A 21,441-nucleotide genomic window follows, 5' to 3' on the forward strand; every position below is an offset into this window, starting at 1 on the left:
GTGATTCGGAGTGAAGGAAGAGTTTGCCTAGACTATTTCGGATTTAATTTTTCACTTTTTTTAACAGTTGAGGCTGAACAGACATAAAGAAACGAAATCTAAATCATCTAAAATTGACTCTGATATCAAATTAGTTTTCAGCACCGATATGAACTTACATCACATGTTTTTAAGAAAATGGGTGAAGTAATGTAGGTTTAATATATACGAAAGAATGCAGCACTGTAGAACGGAAATACTGATCGATCAATATGTCATAGCTTACATAAATGTATTTCGTTTTGTGTTTGATAAAATTAACTGTTTTGATTTGCATGCATAAGTGTTGTTCTTGTTATTTATTCATATAAATATGTTACTATTTCCTGAAACACGATACGGGCGGAAGATGTTCCAACATTTCTAGATAAACTGTCCTCTGACTGAGGGTAACTGCTTAATAAGAAAATTTAACCTTGATATCCCCATCAATGTAGACAGTATGCCCCTGAAATAAGTTCATTAAGAATAATATATATTTATTATCCAATTGACTTCAATTAATTATTGAAGAGGGTGTCGGCAATCGATGTTATAAATATTAAAACTTTCATGGAGGAACATACTACTGAAAGGAAGCTTTCACAAACATTTCATATTCTCGTAATGTGCGACAGACGTCATGAATTCTGAATTCATTTTGTGATTTCAATGACTGTGGTTATATCAGGTGCTGACAAATGTCCACAATATGGCTCAAGTGTTGCAGACTTTAAATTTTAACACACTCACTCCATCCCCGCCTGAAGAAGAGTAAATAAGGACGTATGACAATATTTCACAGCTGACAAGTTCCTATTTCTTTTTCTATTTCTGTTTGTGTGTTATCTTACACCGCAGTCAGCAGTATTAAAGGTGTAACATAACAGCCTTTAAATCATCGAAACAAAGCCTGGCAAATAAATGATTGACATTATGAACAACGTTCCTCACCGATGAGGTACAATGAAAACAATGGAAATTATTCTGACCCGAAGACCTAATCTAACCCGGATCTTCTGTGTAGCATTACAAGCCAGCGTTCAAACTACATCATTATGCTGCCTTTAAGTCATCGAAACAAAGCCTAGCAAATCAGGGATTGACATTATGAACAACGTTCCACAATTATTCTGCAACGTGGTCACATACACTTTATTTTGTTTCATTATTTCTGTCACAACACGACGGTGCCCTTATATGAGCTAGGTGAGAATAATATGATTTGGATGGCTGCACAGTATAATAGAGTGAGTAAGTGAATATGGTGTTACGCCGCTTTTAGCAATATTCTAGCAATATCACAGCCGGTGACACTAGAAATGGGCTTCACTCATTGTTCCCCTGGGGGAATCGAACACGAGCCTACTGCGTGACGAGCAAACTCTTTAACCACTAGGCTGCCCCACTATCCCCTCTGAATCATGTGAAGTATATATTATAACGCTTTGTTTATTTGGTTGTTGTTTAAGGCTGCACTCGGCAATATTCTAGTTATATGACGGCGGTCTGTAAATAACCGAGCCTGGACCAGACAATCCAGTCGTTGACATCATGGCCATCAATCAACTCAATTGGGATTTGATGATATGTATCAACAAAGTCAGCGAGCCTGACAACACGATTACGTTAGTCGCCACTTACGACAAGCATGGGTTGCTGTAAATGTCCAACTGGGATATTCACGGGTAAAATGCCATCTTAAATTTACTGCGAAAACAATATATGAAGTGCTGGACTTCCCCATAGATAACATCAATATGAAATTTGGGATATGACATGTTGCCAAGAAGTAGGCATACTAATTGTGGCACCACCCTTGTTGGTTTCTTTATGCAAATAAATCGGATTTACTACTGTTACGTGTCGATTTCCACATTGAAACAATACGTTAACTGAGAAATTAAACAGAAGCGGCGATAGTGGTCAAGCTTCCGAGATGGGCTAGGCAGCGAATCGGGGATGCAGAGCGATCCTCACATGAATGCTTGTTCCAAAGCGATGAAATCCGTGAGAGATACTGGAACGTTCCACATGTTTCAAAAACACACTATCACCGTCCTCGGTAAAGCGGACCGGAAGTTTAAACACCACTCTAGCCTCTAAATATAGTTACTTCCTGGCGCATGATCACTGTCCAAACACAATACAAAGAGCATCTGCCGAATCACAACAGAAACATTACAACACAGTTTCAATCATTGCTAAACAATAAAATACACTTATCGGATTTACAACATCAGAACTCGAGAATTTGACCAAAGAGGAAAGGTACATCAGTGATCATATATGGTTCAATAATTGTCAAACAGCAAAATACCTTCCACGAATATCCCCACCTGGGCTAGAAATAAAAAAAGACATGTGAAACGGCCTCATATGTAAATATTCCAAAATGAAACGATCCCATATCGATTCTCCCGAGGCTAATGCTCAAAATGCAATGTGGATGTTTAGAGGTATACCTTTAAATAAATAATAATACATGCAGTTTTTAATGAAACTGGAACCATCAACATACCTGGTCAGGACTGTTAGACTAAACATATATGTTGTTTCACATCTGCTACATTTTATCAACAGAAAAAACGTGTCACTGGAGTAATTAGGTGTGAAAGAATAGCAAATTAATAGCAAATGTGATTCTTCTCCTATACCTATTAAGGGGAACGTATCAGTTCTGACACCAAGTAACTAACAAACTTTAGTTTGCTGATATTAGTGGATGACTTAAGGTTAGAAATGTCAGACATGATAAGTGGTTTATCGCGATAGTGTGAAATAAAGCTAAAATAGAGAAGCGTTTTGTGCTCGTAGCTACTGTTGCCAAGGTAGTCGCCATTTTTTAAACATTTCACACCTCAGTAACAGCCATCTGCGCATGCGCGAAGTGCTGAGTCAGTATATCGGCTATCAAACCAGGCGAACACTGCAGTTAAATCGCACAGATGTAAGCAGGGCTGTTGTTATACAACATAACCTTCAAACATGAAACGAATCGATTATAGAAAATCTGTTTCCTGTTGAGGTAGGCTCCCAGCTATGTTGTATAGTGAGCTATCTTCAGGTTTTAATTAGTTTTCTGTCTGGCATGAATACGTTTCTGAAAAAAACAATGATTTATTTGAGACTTAAAGGGACTTGGCTTTAGTAAATTGAAAGACCAAGGAAAATCATTCAGATGATACTTTGGTTTTCAGTTTAGTAAAATTGATTATATACAATGTAGATCTATCTGAAAGTACTCACGCCAAAGTCTCCATTTCCCGCAGGACATTTATTATAGTGTCCATGTTTATTACATAGTCATGGGACGCAGTCGCCAATTGCATTTTGAAAGTGAGTGAGTTAAAATTTGACGTCACATATTGCAACCATATCGGGACGAGATTTTCGCAGAGTATTGTTACACTGTACAATTTCTAAGAATACATGCATCACCAGGAAGGTGTGGACAAGCTTGACGGAAGACATTTACATGACAGTCTGTATAAAACGTAGCACTGCATAAATATACCGAACAGGAAAGTGACTTGTTCCTGGTATAAGTTGATGGGACGAAATGAAATACGTGGATAATTAGAGTATTGAAAACAATAACATTTCTATTATTTATTGCCAGGTCTCAAAGTGTTTTGATTATTTGACCACGGCCTGTGTTATGCCTGAAGGGTAGAGTACACAGGAAGTATTTGTAGCGAGCGTGGTACACTGACGAGTTAGTTACTTATATAATCAGTCACAAACCACAGCGGGATGATGTGCAGTTGGAGTTGGACTACTGTCATTTGTGTTTTGTTGTTTTCCAATAGTTGTATTGGAGGAGCGCCAACAGGTAAGAATGACACAATAAAAACATACATAACCCAAGGGATAAGGTGACGTGAAATATAGTTAAACGTCATGCTCAAGATTACTGAGAGAACGCGCGTCTGTGCTTGTATTAGTACTAGAGGCTGTCAGCTGAGCAATTTACACAAAATTCCACATTAAAGTCATAACTTGGCACGAGTTTTATAGAATGTATATATATCCAGATATGTAAACCACTTGTGACTGAGTTGAATGTTGATAGCTGTAACAGTTGGTAGGCAGTTTCAAGTTGAGTGAGTGAGTGATTAGGTTGGGTTTAACGCCGCTTTTAACAGTATTCCAGTTATATCGCGGCGTGTCAGCCTTATGTGGGAGGAACGCCCGAAATGACGTTTACCACGGTGAGACCCACGAGCACGGGTATGGTGCTGACAAACCTCGAAACATAATTGGGGGATTTGAACCCACAATCACAGGTTTCTGGCGTGTCCAAGGGACGCAACTCTGCATAGCCAATCGCGGCGCCTTAGAAGACTGGGCAACGAGTGGCCCCGTTTCAAGGTAAAGCACGAAATGGTGGAACAGTACGTTTTTTTTCCAATAAATGGTGTACAATTAATTATGAATTATTCACTCTGTTTGCGTTATATACGTGATGAATGGGGGGGGGGGGGATTATGGGTTCGAATCCCGGTTCGCCTCGATTATGTTTCTAGACCCACAACACTTTCGGGCTTTCGGGCTTTCCTCCCACATTAAGCTGACACACTGTGATATAAATGGAATAATGTTAAAAGCGGCATAAAACCCAACTAACTCACTCACGAAGAAAATGGAAAATTTAATCTTAGACTTATATGTAGACGGGGGTCCAACATAAAAACTCAACATATATATGTTCATGCAAAAACTCAGTTAATATGTGACAAGTTAGAACATCAAGCACTAAACAGAAATAAACAATACGCCACGATCAATGACACCGGACACCTCTTATTCATTGTATGGAACCCAAACATTGTTCATAGTCAAAATGTCAAGTACACAATACACGTCGTGGATATGCTTGTTAGAAACAATCTGCAGGAACGTACACGAGTGATTGTATCTTTACACTTCCATTTACAATAGTATTCTATAGCTAAAACTATCCTTCTTGCGTTTCAGCAAACGTAACCGTTGAAGAAAATGCTACACTGTCATGGTCTCTACCAAGACCTAGAAACAGCGAGTTCACCGTTTGGAACACACGCGCAGGGAAAGCTATATTCCATATAACCAACTACAATAATGTCAATCACGTGAACACAGAATCTAGGATCACATTTACAGGGAACATATCACCTTCTGGAACAGGATTGTTCAGATTTATCATCAGAGATGTCAAGTTTCATGACGAAGGCCGGTATGAGTGTTATTCGCAGTCGCCGGGTAACAAAGGATTCCCAATTGCTAATTGTGGAGAGACACTTATCGTGATGGGTATGTATGAGGCAAATGGTATGGATACTCCCTTAGTACATGTTACTTTGCTACTTTTTGCGATGTAAATACATAGATATACCACACAAAATAGGTTTAAGAACACCCGTTTTTGTCATATGCCTATAGTTAATTTGTCATGGCTGGTAGGTATTACAACATATAATCTTCCAATTGTGGTTGTTCTGTAACTATTTTACGAGTAATTAAATTGGTGTTACAGTAAATGTGTAGTCGTTTGGAAAAGCAATTGAATTATAAATGTTATATTTGACCCATTTATCTTTCAGCTGCGTCAACTGTTTATATTCGTTTTGGAGAAACAGCAACTCTGGCTTGGAATTTGCATGGATCTGGAAACAAAGACTTTTTTATCAGAAACGATTTTTGGAAGGAAACAGTGTTTCACATAACGAACTATAACAAATGCAACATTGCCAATGAGAAACTGAAATCAAGACTGGAATTCACTGGAAATATAACATCCTCAGGAATTGGTCTGTTCAGCTTCGTGCTCAGTAGCGCTGACGACCATGACTTTGGTCAGTACAGCTGCTACCTTGGTTCACCACAACGTACAGGAACAAAGATTCCCAATTGTGGGCAACAGCTGGTTGTGATACGTAAGTAGTTCATTTACAGAAACACTATCCGGAATTTGAGTATGGTAACTAAGTCTACAGAATTTATCAAGAAGTCTCAGACCAGGGCAGCTGTAACTGGGTATTTTGAAGAGTACGTCCATTCATGTAAATTTCACAGATATTTTGCCCTTTTCACCAAATGTTTCCGCGGATAATCTAGACTGGTGTTTCTTTTGCATCGACGATATATATTTAAGTTGGTGATATCATCAAACCGATGTCGGTATTGAACCCTATCATAACAGCATTTACAACACACTTACATACATATTTGAGTAACCACTCCATTTGCATATATGGTTATTATTTTCAACAGGAGTTCAAGAACCTTATATCGAGAGCCCGGAAAAGGCATCCTTTGGCGGTTCTGTTAATCTGACATGCAACTCCTTCCTGAAAAGTTACCCCAGTTTGAACCTGTCCATGAACTTTGTCTGGAGGAGGAACGGAACGAGTGTGGAGAATGGAGGCAGGCATCAGTTGGTGTCTGGTAGCAGGAGATGGAGAGGCCGGCGATACATGAACAGCACTCTGACTATCGGTGGCGTGACAAGGAAGGATAGAGCACACCGATACACTTGTCAGACAGTAGTCGGGGACAATATACTCACAGACCTGAGTGTGGACTATGTCCTTGGTGTATCATGTTTGTATTCATTATAAGTGTCACGGGTAACGTCCCATTTGTTAGACAGCCAGTTGTTGTTAGCTTATCATGTATGTATTCATTTCACGGGTAACATCCCATTTGTTAGACAACAAGTTGTTACACAGCTTAAAAAATACATTTCAAAATGGATGCACCCCAAAGAAGCCAACTGTTACCTCAGATAAGTAATGGAACATCCCAGTTAGAGAATAACATAGCACCATACTAGTCTGCTCCTCTCTGCAACATAGTATATTCTACTTTGCATAAGCAAGCCATGCAGATAACATCGATATTGTTGTTGCTTTAAGTGTTAAAGAAGTCGCTTTTTGCCGTAGCAATTTCGGTTGACTCGGTTGACCCGTCCCTCTTTGGGGCTCATGTGTGTGGGAGTAGGTACGCAATCTATTGGAGCTTTTGTACTGATAAATGTTCTGTTTTCGTTTTGATTAGATTTTGATATTTTCCTATTGGTTTTGAATTAGTGATAGAAGTTCTTTGGCTGTTCAGTGTATATACGTTCACACCCTCAAATTAAGACAAACCCACTATAACTGTGGCTGTGTAGAAATACAGTATTACGGAAATACAGTGTAAAACACACCTCACCTTCTAATGAAAACTGACTATGTTGTAGATGTGCCTGAGTCTCCTCAGAACACGGAAGTGCACGAGGGAGACACTGTGCTGCTTTCCATGAGGACACCCCAACATCAGTCAAGAATATACCTTAAAGACCCTAATGATAGAAATGTGTTTGAAATGGACTCTGCTGAAGTCTACATATGGGAAACCTACTGGACCAGGATCAAGATCGTAAAAGTCATTACATCATCGGATGAAGTCGCTGTACAGTTCCAACTCTCTGACATCGCATCAGCTGATGCTGGGAGGTACCACTGTAGCCTGGAGAAGGGCGGACATGCAGGCTGTGACTGGGAACATGTGCTGGTCGTTTTGAGTAGGTCAACCTGCCTTGTTCCATTACATGTATGTGTTGTGTGTTTGTTTGGTGTGTGAATATTTTTTTTTTTTTTTAAAACTCATATTTTAGATGACTCTGGGACTGTATCGGCTTCACCATCTGTCGCAACATCTACTTCAGGTAAAGTATATGCATATGATTCATAATACTGAATCTCTCAAAATGTCCCCTCCACGCTTGTAGCAAATCTTCTTACTCATATAAGCATTTGTGAATTATTCATTGACATTCGTCTCTTAGTAACAAGTAAATGAATGGTTATATAAATACATCAGAATACGTAAACACGTTAAGTCAACAGTAAAATATTCAGAATTGTTGTTATTTTTTTAATAAACATCAGATATATTTTAGATGACACTGTGACTGTACCGGTTTCAGTAGTTGACGAAACCTCAACTGTAGGTAAGTATATGATTCATATAATTAAATCGTTTAGATTTACTTCCATATACTAGTGTATTTCCTAAACGCAGTCACTCAGCAAAAGAACCAAAGTTAAATGTTGACACATTTGTCTTTATGCATGCTGCGTAGTGTAATTCTATACATATATTTCGTTATTACAAATTAATCCACCACCTATATTTTGATTCAACGTATTTGAATATCATTAACACAGTTCATACGACGTACGTTTCGACTGTGACAGAAGATCAAACCACATTTGAGCCAATCACATTCAGCAACTCAACTAGTGATCATGATGATACAACGCCTGGTATGTTTATATTTCCATGTGTTGACATGTGTCAAGTATGACATTTCCTCGATTAAATTACAAATCGTCTTTGTCTTCAAACATAAATATGCTAACAAAAATTAAAGGGGGGCACGGGTGGGCCAGTTGTCTAGGGGGCCGCGATTTGCTGTGCAGGGTTTCGTCCCCTGGGCATGCCAGAAACCTATGATTGTGGGCTCGAATCCCGGTTCGCCCCGATTATGTTTCTAGGTTTGTCAGCACCATACCCGTGCTCGTGGGTTTCAACGAAGTTGTAAACGTCTGAGACCTGCATCACTTGGGGCTTTCCTCCCACATAAAGCTGACACGCAGTGATACAACTGGACTACTGTTAAAAGCGGCGTTAAACCCAACTCACTCACTCACAAATTAAAGATGCATTCCTATTAATCCTTAAGTAACGAGAACATATACTTTTGTGAAGGTTTGCTGTAAATGTTGTGAGGCTTGGCACGAGTACTGTTGACCACTCGATATTCTCCTTATCATAATTGCTTTACTCTGATATCTGCGTTACTTTTTGTAACTGATATCATAACTCTCTCGTGGCCTATTTCAGCAAGTGAAGACAGCATGTCTTCTGGAATGCCCACCTTACCGGATGGATCAACACACTCGCGCAAAGAGCTGACCACAACGACTGAAGCATCTGCCGTGAAAGGTGTGTAAATGGATGGATGGATGGATGAATGGATCCATAGATAGATAGATAGATAGATAGATAGATAGATAGATAGATAGATGATATCGTATCTCGCAAAACAAGTCTTATACAAAAACCGCTTGTAAAACAGTGTTCAATGTTTCAATTAATTCAGTTAAAATCCATTTTTTTCAGGAGGGCTGGAGACCCTTGTTGTAGTCAGTATTGGATTCTCGGTTGCAACGATGGTGATGATCTCCGTCATCGCTCTCTTGCTTTGTCGCAGAACATTCAAACGACGAAAAGGTGGGATTTGTTCTGTGTTGAAATACGTCATGATATGCATTAGTTGAATTGTAATTGAGGAATGAATCGGAAGTCAAAATCTAAATAGCACCAGTGTAATGTCAGGGCAGTTGAACAAATACAGGTACTTGTCATAATACTTCTCCAAAGAATATTGTCTGATTACCCAAATGGGCCCAACAGAAGCCAATTCACTAAATCGTTTGTGTCTAGGCCAGGATCGGAACAAGCGTTTGTTTTAGTATTCGGAATTGCTGTGATTATCAATAGCTCAGGATTCGTGATGTTTTGCAACATTGAATATACATTCTACTTATTAATGTGTGTGTGTAGCACAACACATAACGTAAATATAACGACATCATTAGGATTAGAATTATGTTCAGTTATCAGTTACATTTAACAGGCGATGAATTGTGATGAATTGCCCCTCTGCGTGAATGTCAACCTTTCTTTCTTTTTCACAGAAACCTCTAACGCAAGGTAGGTTTTGATGTGTTAATCACTATGAGATGAATGTTTATGTAAAGGCAAAAGACCCAAATCCCAGAGTACGTGTCTTGACTAAAGGTATCCGTATTATGTAGTTTCACATACTATGTTGTATCCGTGTTTTTCGATTATTTCATTAACGTGTTTTTTTAATATATCATGGCAAAATTACTCGGAATGTGTCAGGATTTCACGAATACTTAAGCATCAAAACAAACATGAAATGTTCTTGAACGCTTGGGTGCCACTGTAGTCAATTTACCTTTAATATGTCAGGTATAAAGGCGTTCAGAGCCCTCTAAGGTTGATCAGACAACTAGACCAATGTGTGTTTGCAATGGATACGAGCAAACACAGTGTAGAATTAGATGGTATGCCATCACATAGGTTGCCAGATTGACACTTGGGGGTCAGTTGGGATAACTGACAGAACATGCAGGTGTTGGTTTACAAAGGTGTCCAGGACTAGGATAGCCAAAATACTGAGACCACTATGCTTGTCGTTAAATGCGACTAACGGGATCGGGTGGCCAGACTCGCTGACTTAATTGATGCACGTCATCATATCCCGCGGGTTGATATTGCGCGGGTTGATGCTCATGATGTCAACCACTGGATTGTCTGGTCCAGTCCACCATCATATAGCAAGAATAGTGCTGAATGCGATGTTAAACATAAACAAACAAACAAACAAACAAGATGTCGGCTGAAACATTTAACTGTCAGATTTCTTTACAGACTAGCTCTGAAATACTCACATGTATTTTAGAGAATTTACCAAGAGACTTATATATTGTTACCATAACACTTGTATATCGTTTTAGCGAGCTTTTATATATATGTATTTCGATACTTAGAATGTAATAGTACTTCCTATGAATGTCAGCTTAATGATGTACATCAACATTTACCCCATTGTCACAGGCCCCCTGCTCTCGCTCAGGCAGACAATCACATCTACTTCGAAATTGAAGATGTCCGGCCACCGCAGCAAGACTCCAGTCAGAGAAGAGAGGAAGGAGTCAATCTCAGACCCGAATACGTGAATAGTTGCGGTTACCACGAGCTCCGACACTTACGACTTCAGAAAGACAGCGTGATGCGCATGACCGGAACTAACATGGACGACTGCTGTAGTTTACGGTCGGTGTCCACCGTGAATCATTATGATGAACCATGGATCTAAATAGTCGGCTAGCTGTAGTGCTGTGAAACGTGTCTTTCGGTGGGGCAGGACTTGCTAACTCTTTCCAAGGACCCCTGGTGTCATCAGTCATTTTCAGGGATCCTTTCAATTATTTTTCACTACCATTTTGAAATCGGTTCCAGCAGATAATCGAAGCTTTTTATTCTATAGTGTTGGCGTTAAATAATTAATCGTTTAACATGCTACAGTTGTATTTCTTGGCAACAGTGTTCGTTTGGAAGTGGCCTCGAATTCTCGATGCATCGTCGTTATGATGTTGGATTTGTGAGGAACTCGACAGTATACTTGCATAAAAAGGGATTCATTCGAGATCCAGTTTGTTCAACGAAACTCATTCATATACGCTTTGAGACGGACACAGTCCACGCGCAAAGTCCTGTATAAATTTATTTTTGCTATTATTGTTTTAACCATTATTATGTCAAACTTGATGTTTATCATTTTCGTGAATACCGTAGATAGTGATCAAGATACTTACGTCCGTCGTACATTCGTCATTGTCTATAAACAGATTAATGTTTGCCAGTGTTAATATATTCGTTTGCTCTGTGCAGGATTCGTGTAATAAATATTGATTAATTAGTCCTTAAGTGATCTGTATTATTATTATTATTATTATTATTATTATCATTATTATTGTTGTTGTTGTTGTTGTTTTTATTATTAGTACTTGTAAAAGAATATCTGAATGGTGTAGTGGTGATTAGTTGATCACGGAAACAGAAAGTACTTGTTAGAATAAAGAAGGTTGTCTATACATATATAGCATTGTATTGCTGACATCTGTCATTAATATGAACTGCATTTGAATTAAAGGCTTTATGTGGATGAACTTGCCATCTTCGTTCCATTACATTTATGTTTTTAATTTAATTTCTGATCACATCTTTGTCGGATATGGTTTGCGAGTGATGTGTCATTCATGAGACATTCGGTGTGACACACTGCCATCGCATCCTACCGGGCACCCATTCACTGAGGTGCCGCGATTCGCTGTGCAGAGTTGTGTCCCTTGGACACGCCAGAAACCTATGATTGTGGGTTCAAATCCTGGTTCGCCCCGATTATGTTTCTAGGTTTGTCAGCACCATATCCGTGCTGGTTGGTTTCACCAAAGTGGTAAACGTCTGAGACCTGCATCACTTCGGGCTTTCCTCCCACATTCAGCAGACACGCCGTTATATTACTGGACTACTGTTAAAAGCGGCGTTAAACCCAACTCACTCACTTTGTCGGACATGGTTTGCCAGTGATATGTGATTCATGAGACATTCGGTGTGACACTTCTGGACCAGGTTTGCAAGGTGCCGTCACTGTTTTAAGCGGCGTTTAACAAAGAGGCGTTCATGAGAGCAGGATTAGGGACAATGAACGTTGTCTCCTCCTAAATATTAAATGGTTGTTTGCCAGTCGTTGACAACGTCCCGTATCTGATCAGCCGCGCTGTAAGTGAAATACTGATGTGAGCTCAGTCACTCAGTCACTCACTCACTCACTCACTCACTCACTCACTCACTGTTTTACGAGTCATTGATCTGATTTTTTCATAAATACAAATATGCAAGCTGAATATTGTAAAAAGAAAAACGTACCAGGTGCATGCACTAGCCATGACCTTGTATCGCTTTCACATTGGCTGTCAAGGAAACTAACACATTGCCTCTCTATTTCCATATCGTCGCGTACTTTCGGGGAGCGTCATTACGCATTGAACTAAATGTGTTAAATATTTCCTGAAGTATTCAAACCCTAACAACTGCGCCTGCCAAAATCGACACTCAGCTGTATAACTTCACACAAACATAAACATGTTTTGGATCGGCTATTTTTTCACTACATAAACTGACGACGGGAAGTGGAAAACACGCCACTTACTTTTTCCTCAATATGTATTGGGCTTAGCTTTAATATTGTAATGTATTGCTTAAAGTTTTACTTCTCTTCCGTTGACGATACCACCATTAATAAACATTTTTGTGTGAATCATCACATTCAGACAGGATTACATTTTGGTCTTTCTGACGCCTACATTTTGTTATCATGGGTCAAAATACGTCGCAATAGCGCAATAGTGAAAATATTTTAAGTTGTTTGTCCCCATCCAGAAAGGGGATTCGACCGGCTACTTGTCGATTTCGCTCGTGTGGTACATGTTTCTCTTGACAGCAACGAGCGCGGAGGTGTTAATGCTAACAATGTAATGTAAGGTTAATGTTAGTAAATAAATAAATTTACAATTGCACATTTAATTTAATTATTAATTTACAAAAAATAAAAAAATAAATAAAAAGGTGGCACACGTGGCTATGGAATACTGTAAGTGACATTCTCGCGATCTCGACTTTTAGGAACGAGATTAATATGCCCTAAACACAATACATGTCGCATTCTCGCGTTCTCGGGATTTCCTCAATCCTGGCCTAATTTGAGATTGTGAGATTGCGTGATTGCGAGATTGCGAGATTTTGCATCATGTCCAAATGTCGCATACTAGCGTTGTCGACTTTTGACAAAAAGTTCTATGTACCCATAACACGAGAATGCGAGATCACGAGAATGTCCCTTACAATAATTCAATGGTGGCCGAGTCGTCTAAGGTGTCACAATTGTTGTGCCCCTTGGGCAAGCCAGAAACATATAATTGTTTGTTCGAATCCTGGTTCGCCACGAATATGTTTCTAGGTTTGTCAGCTCCATACCTGTGGTCGTTGGTTTCACATAACTTCGGACTCTCCTCTCATTTTAAGCTGACACGCCATGAACTGGAATATTAAACCCAAATCACTCGCTCATAAAAAAAACAAAGCACAAACGTATACCATCAGCTACTTTCCGAACAAATATTTCTATTTCTATTTATTCAAGACGAATTCGTTGCGAGCAAAGGATATCTAGAAGGCAGACTGGAAAAAAAAGAAAAATAACTATCATTAGACAGGAATTTGGTTTACCAGTAGAACTGATATAATGTCGAAAGGTCTACCAGGGTGACATTACCCACCTTCCCGAGGCAAGAGAGTTAACTGACTTCAGTTCAGTTTCTACCCTTGCCGAACTTGGCTGCCCTTCCTTGGCTCGATCGTAGCGCCACCAGTGACTATTACGAGTAATGTTCTTTTCTATGCCTCTCCTGTTGACCAATCAGATTCTACCTCTCGTATCACTTGGATTTGCTCCACACAAAACGGTGGCGCCCAGTCAAGACGATCTGATCGATAATCAAGATCTATATTGTGATAAAACGAGTCTTACATCGCGAAGTGCATCAAATCACGTGAGCACCTTGATTAATAGCATGAAAAGATTTATAAAATATCTGTTGACAACGAGTTAGCGGTGCACATGCTTTGCAAATCCTGCATTCGACCGAAATCTGCATGACACTTTACGAACCGGATTTCGATTTCGGTGCGCGATTTTGATTATGCAAAGACTCGTTAGTCCAGCCAAAATGTAACTCCATAATACCAGCCTAGTTCGGCAAGGGTGGAAACTGGACTTTTATAGTCAGTTAACTCACTAGCCTCGTGAAGATGGACGTTACCTAGAAACGTTGTAAAGTAAAACGTCGACCCGACAATTGAATTGGCCGACTATGGATGTGTGCCTTAGTCATAGGATTAAGTTTGTCCTTTAGTTTCCATGTTCACTGAACTTGTGCCCAAGTCCTACAGAGTAGATTATGTGGCTTTCTGGTAAACACAGAAGTGGTTAACCTGCACAAGATTTGATTTCTATTTGAGAACATGTTTTTTTGATCTAATGATCTGAAAAACAAAGTGTTTATAAGTGGCACACAACAAGAGATATACATGCTATAGGACAAGAAAAGCTCAGCTTTCCATTTATAATGCATTGTTTCATTGGCTTTGCCTGACTTGGCGTTATAATCATTGGATTAATCAGGTATTTTGAAAGTAATTGCGGCAAAAAGTCAAATATCGATTTTTTTGTGTTTGGATTATCACAGTATTTCATCTAAATGTCCATAATATACTGATGTATATTTTCTCTTAGCTTTACTTCCACTTCTCCAAGAGACATTTTCGCTACGGACGCGCTCGTCTGTTTGGCCACAGAATCGTAATGAGCACGAGCTGTAGGATCAAAGAGTATGGCGAAGCGCTACTTCCGGTATCAGTATTCCGGTGACAAGTTTAACTCATGAACTACTTCTGCTTTCGAAATGCGCATCCGCCGAAGCTAACTTTGATAGACGGGACCAAGTTTCCTTGACGATCCGGGTTAGAATAGGTCTTAAGCAACCAATGCTTGTCGCAAGAGCCGACTAACGGGATCGGGTGGTCAGGCTCACTGACTTGGTTGATGCATGTCCATTGGATGCTCATGATCGTTACTGGATTGTCTGGTCCAGACTCCATTATATACAGACCGCCGTCATATAGCTGGAATATTTCTGAGTGCGGCATTAAACAACAAACAAACAAACAAACCACCTATAAAAAACTGTCTGCAAATCCGTTATTCAGTTATGACCTGATGAGAGGCATGCGTAGTACTTGTTTAAACTGTGTTCAACTGACTACTATTATTCAATAGTATTATTAACCATATTGTGCCCGTGAGTTAGAACTTTACCTCTCTCTCTCTCTCTCTATCTCTCTCTCTCTCTCTCTCTCTCTCTCTCTGTATATAAATATTTCATATAATTATATGATATAATATACTTTCATTCATATATATATTAATGTGGTAACCAGAATTTGTTCCAAGCACCTACGGTATTCGGTAATAACATCAACAGTTTAAGTCATAAGTCCCAAGCACGAGAATCTGATGGCACACAAGTTCAGTAGCGTGTATGGCCACCATGTGCGTTGACAACTGCCACACACCGCCTCCGCATGGACCTTTTGATGCGTGTGAATACATGATTGTTGCTGCAATATGGTGCCAAGATCTTGCAAATTCTGTGGTTGGTTCTGTAGAGTGCGCAAACTTCTGCCAAGAGCATCCCAGACGTGTTCGATGGGATTTAGGTCGGGAGACCTTTACTGCCAGTCCATGACGTTGACTCCCGCATTCTGAAGGAAATTCCTTGTCAAAATTGCTGTGTGGGGTCTGGCATTGTCGTGTTGGAAGATCAAACCGGGTCCATGTGCTGCCATAAAAGAAAGAAATTCTGGTGCAAGTACCTGGTCGCGGTAAGCAGCAGCGTTGAGGTTGCCACTGATGACAAGAAGCCTGGAACGTGCATTGCCACAGAAAGCACCCCACACCATGACACTTCCGCCTCGAAATCGGACAACTTCCTGTACACAACACTGGGCGTAACGTTCATGACGGCGCCTCCACACCCTCGCCCTACCATCAGCAAATCGAAGATTAAAATCGGGATTCATCACTGAAGACGACTTGATTCCAATTCCTCTGAGTCCATCGTAAGTGTCGCTGTGCCCACAATTGACGTTGACGTCAGTGTAATTGAGTCAGAATCGGTCCGCAGTATGGCCATCGTGCTTGAAGGTGAGCAGTTGTCAGACAGTTTCGAACAGTTTGCGCACTCAGTCAACCCCTAAACAGTTTATTTCTGGTCGATGAAGCCGTCAAAAATCGGTTACGGAGGTGACGTAAGACAATCTGACGATCCTCTGCATGTGACGTCACACGTTGTCGACCTGGCCGAGGGCGATCAGCGGTGGTACCCGTTTGCTGTAGACGCGTCTGTAAATAATAAACAGTCCGTCGACTACAACCCATCGTCCTTGCGACTTCAGCTACGGACGTTCCTGTCTGCAACATTTGAAAGGCGTGGCATGACAAATGGCCGTAAAGACTTTTGTTTTCTTGTGTTTTTCTTTTTTTGTTAATGACTGCTAACAAGTATGGCTGAAAACACGTGCCGTATTATGGCCACGTGACCAGCTGCACGTGAAAAAACACTTTTGCCACTATAGTGCTGTGCACATGATTTTGATCGATTCACCTGCACAAAACGGGTGTTATTTGAAGAAAATACGTGGCCATTACTGATTAAATACACAATAAGGGCTCACAATGATAACCCGTCAAAATGTTAAAATTTTAGGATTGTGAAGTTTTTAATTGTGTTCAGTATATATATATATATATATATATATATATATACACACACACACACACACACACACACACACACACACACACACACACACACTAGCTTGATACCATGACAGCCTCTGGGGACAAGGTTTTACAAGGAGTATTAAGTTGATAAAACAACGCGGGTCACACTATCGGGGAGGTGCTTGTGTGTGTGTAGGGGTGGGTGGGGTAGAAAGCACTATGCAGGGGAACAAGCATGCTAAACATGATACAAATAACAAAAACACACCACATAATGTTTCAAAATCAAACTAAATAGCACGGCTACAAACCGCAATTTGTTCGTGTAGTTCGTGTATTCGTGTGTCGTGTTGCTGAGTTGTTCATTATTCATGTATGCAACTTATTTGCACAAAATGCATGAATCGTTAACCACACATAGTTGTTTACATGCAAGTATTCAACCCGGAAGTTTAGCAGCACGGGGTTCGGGTTCATGGGCTTATGGGTGCCTGGATGTGTGTGGGTTGCCGTGTGGGGGAGATGGGAGGTGGGAGGTGGGAGGTGGGGTCAAATGACATGTCTGTCGTTCACGTTTCTCGCACATGGTGTGGCATTTTGCAAAAGGCATTTTCCTGTTACTCCTTTGTTAATCAGTTTTGCCATGTAAACATATTTCTGTGCATCCACGCCAACGCTACCTACAAGCAGGAAATTATATCTGCAGGAAAAAGGGTTGTCCAAATAAATGTTCCCCGGAAATAAATGACACATCATGATGGATCATTCCTGTGTGTTGGATTGATAGGATCAGGTCAGCACATCGGACTCACGATCACCTCTGGGACACCTAGAGATGCTGCAGATGACGCTGATGAGAATGATGATGAGCAGGAGGGGTCGTGACACTTGTCTTGGAATGTTAAGTGTGTGTATTATCTCCTGTATCCTAATTGGACAACCCCCACATACTAGCGGTAAGCTGCTTTGAAATGTGTTTCTAGAGTGCATCATTGATACAGCGGAACCCCGTTGATACAGATGGTGCATTTCGCAGTGAAAACATTGGGATAAACAAATACCCGATTTGTCGAATCCTTTCGAATCAAAAAAATCATTTCCCTGAGGTTAAATACAGGCGAGTCCAACAGTAGTTGTGAAGAAAGTGATGTTTGATCGGAGTGAATATTATATCAATGTTACACTGATTGTTCTCATTAAGAATAGGAAGACATTTTACATTTTCTATACTTGCAGTGATAAACTCTAGTATTTATCGTTTTATCTATCTGTTTCAAACTGTATGTAACTCTGACGGATTTGTAAGTGGAAAAGTTCCTTTGTTGTCGAATATCAATGTCAGTTATTCATAGCATGTGGACACATTTGGGGGCATGTGAGGGGCTCGTTTGTCGCTAGTTTTTATTTTCACTAGCAGTATCTGTTAGGAATATTAGAAACATGCATATTAGTAACATGCATAATTCAGAAAGGAAACAAACACATGAGTCATCCATCAGTGATTTGACTGCTACTTCAAAGACAAGTCTGACTGATTTATTTTGAAGAGGGAAATTATTTCTATGTCCATTCTACTACGATATAATATCGTGATGGTAGTTTTTGTACTATATATCCAGATCATTCAATTGCCATTTACTTAGCTGTTTCGAATCATCACGATCTTTATCACCGTATATCGTTATGGGTATTTACATTAACATACACACACACACACACACACACACACACACACACACACACACACACACGCCCACACACAGATGTACTAATAGACTCACAGGTGTTATTTATGAATACTGTAATTATAAAATTTGTGCCTTTTATTCCAAAGAAAAGAGTTACCCATTTGTCCTGCACAAAACAAGACCGAAATATGTTCAGGTAATGCAAGCTGTACGGTTTTAATTTTCTTCAATATTGTATATGCATGGCCTACTAGTTTATGAGAGTTAATTTCAAAGGGTGCCTCTGTTCAGGCTCGCTATGGAGCTTGTGTGACGCTGATGTGGAACGGGTTTCCGCCAGGAATAGAAGAGACTACTATAAGGACATCGTCAAATAGGATTAACGTGATACATGTGGTAAACTACACTGCCATAAGAATCCTTGGTCCTTATAAATCGAGAACTGTTATCCTCAACGACAAAATCCCTACCGGATCTGCTGGGGTCATTGCCGAAGTGTGTAACGTCACCATGGCAGATGCTGGCCTGTATAAGTGTTACAATGGATCGCCAGATTCAGTCGGCTCAGAAATACCTGGATGTGAGCAGGAGCCTGTTGTGACGTGTAAGATCATCAGAAACTATTTTAAACATTTCATCATCTGCATGTATCAGATACTAGTCCAAGATGAACGCCTAGCATTGCATACTACGTAAGCGTAAAAAATACTACAGTTGCAAAAATTGGTATCAGACGCCTCCTGCCTCTTATTGAGTGTACATATTACATCTCGAAACGTCTATTTCTTTGGTTTCCAATGCATGTGATGTACTGATGACGTTCTCTGTAATGCATGTAAAGAAACGCCACGCGGACTTAGAGGAGCATTTAATTATTGAATATGTTTACATAAAAAAAGCGGTCACCCACAAGCAGATCATTCAGTAATATTCACTAATGTTCTGTGTACAACGGACCAGAAAAATGGCTTTGCTCATATTTGTTTTAACATGCATTCTCATATTTCTTTACAGATATCCAGAATCCCTTGATCTCAGCCCCAGAAAAAGAAGAAGGACAAAATTCGTCCAAATTGAAATGCTTTACCATCATAAAACCGGCTACTCGTGGCGACATGAATGTATCGTTTACGTGGATGAGGAATGACATCAAACTGGGAAATAAGGGCACATACAAGATGACTGAACGTCGTGGACAATGGAGTGCATGGATATACCACACCAGCGAACTAGCTTTTACAGATGCAATCCGAGGAACAGATAGGTACACGTGTCAGGTCGACCTGGAGGGAATCAAATCTGACTGGAGTGAGGAATATCCTCTATGGATAGGTCGTATGTATGACAAGTTTACATCTTTAAACATAAAAGTAAAATAACATATAACTGATTGATGACCGGAACACTGGAAGCATACTAATCTGAAATTTCCACGAAATAGGATTAACATATTAGATGAACATAATTGTAAAGAATATTATCAGAGACGACCAGGAGATTGGTTGCAATAAACATCAACTAAGATGTAATGTGTTTATCCATCACTCAGGGCAGCAAGATGAGAACAAGACGTACACCATAGTCCGTCAAAGAGAGAGCACCCCTATGACACTGAAGGTACCTCACCTTGATCAGATATTCTATGTTAAATCTCCAAAAGATCTAGACGTTTTGGCCCTGGACTCCTCTGGCTAAATCTACATATATGCAGGCTACTGGTTAAGGGTAAAGATGAGATCACTCACCCTTGACACTCTCAGCTTCCTTCTCTACAATGTAACAGCTGCTGATGCAGGCGAGTACTACTGTAGCGTGGGATCTTCCAGGCGTGAATGTAGTCATCTTCTTATAGTCTTACGTAAGTACCATAGTGATTTTCTAAGCTATGAAATCCACGTAAATCATTATTTTTATAATTTTAAGTGGCTAAATAAATCATGTTATAGAAACCCTAAATTAAAAAGAATAACGGGTACACAATTTATTTTATTGTTGTTTATTTCATGTAAGTGAGCCTTTGATAACTTATAGGACGAATAGGATAAACGTGATTGATGCAAAACTACCAAAAACCTGTGAAAGCTAAACTAGTGTCTATCAAAGGTTTCCCAAAGTTGTGTTCATGTCTGACTTCATTGTGACTTCATATAATAATTAAACCTATATAAGAATGGTGTATTAGTGTTTGACTCTTTGTTAGTTTCTTTTATTGCATGATACATTTACCTTATCAACAATTGTCAGGAGAACCAGCAAAACCAAACTTACAAGCCCCTGCTACAGTAGAAGAAGGGCACACTTTGACCCTGTCATGTTCTGCAAACTCCAAGAGTCTCCCGGAAAACAATAACCTGTCCATGTCCTACGTCTGGAGGAAAAATGGTAAGCCATTGGGGGCTCGTAAAAATTCCCAACGTTTGAACTTTCCAGATGTTAGTAGAAGTGATGAGGGAAATTACTCCTGTCAGGCTGAAGAGGAGGGGTTAACATCAGAGTGGAGTAGCCCTTTACATGTTGAAGTGATGGGTATGTTCTTATTCTGTACCTAACAGACATCATTGTTTTAGCTCTGAACTTCCGCCTGAATCTGAGTAATAACGATAATCTAAATGCACCAACGTTAGGAACTTCTGCTTTTATGTGCTGAACCTTAACGTCCCTTGTGACTCATGTCACATTTGTATTTTGAAGAAAAGTGATCTAGGA

The 21,441-nt window shown here is 39.9% G+C and overlaps 1 protein-coding gene across 1 annotated transcript; it reads left to right on the forward strand.

Moving 5' to 3' along the window:
- Positions 1-3,777: 3,777 nt before the first annotated feature.
- Positions 3,778-11,040, forward strand: LOC139458270 (uncharacterized). The gene is made up of 12 exons (XM_071239648.1): positions 3,778-3,853; positions 4,999-5,313; positions 5,604-5,936; positions 6,274-6,603; positions 7,244-7,567; positions 7,661-7,711; positions 7,946-7,996; positions 8,214-8,312; positions 8,893-8,994; positions 9,172-9,282; positions 9,750-9,765; positions 10,699-11,040. Exons 1-12 carry the CDS (start codon positions 3,778-3,780, stop codon positions 10,958-10,960), a joined length of 2,070 nt encoding a protein of 689 aa, XP_071095749.1. The 3' UTR covers positions 10,961-11,040.
- Positions 11,041-21,441: the final 10,401 nt, after the last annotated feature.

The sequence above is a fragment of the Haliotis cracherodii genome, unplaced genomic scaffold (assembly GCF_022045235.1).
Source record: "Haliotis cracherodii isolate W230 unplaced genomic scaffold, xgHalCrac1.p SCAF_12, whole genome shotgun sequence".
In the NCBI taxonomy this organism is placed as follows: domain Eukaryota; kingdom Metazoa; phylum Mollusca; class Gastropoda; order Lepetellida; family Haliotidae; genus Haliotis; species Haliotis cracherodii.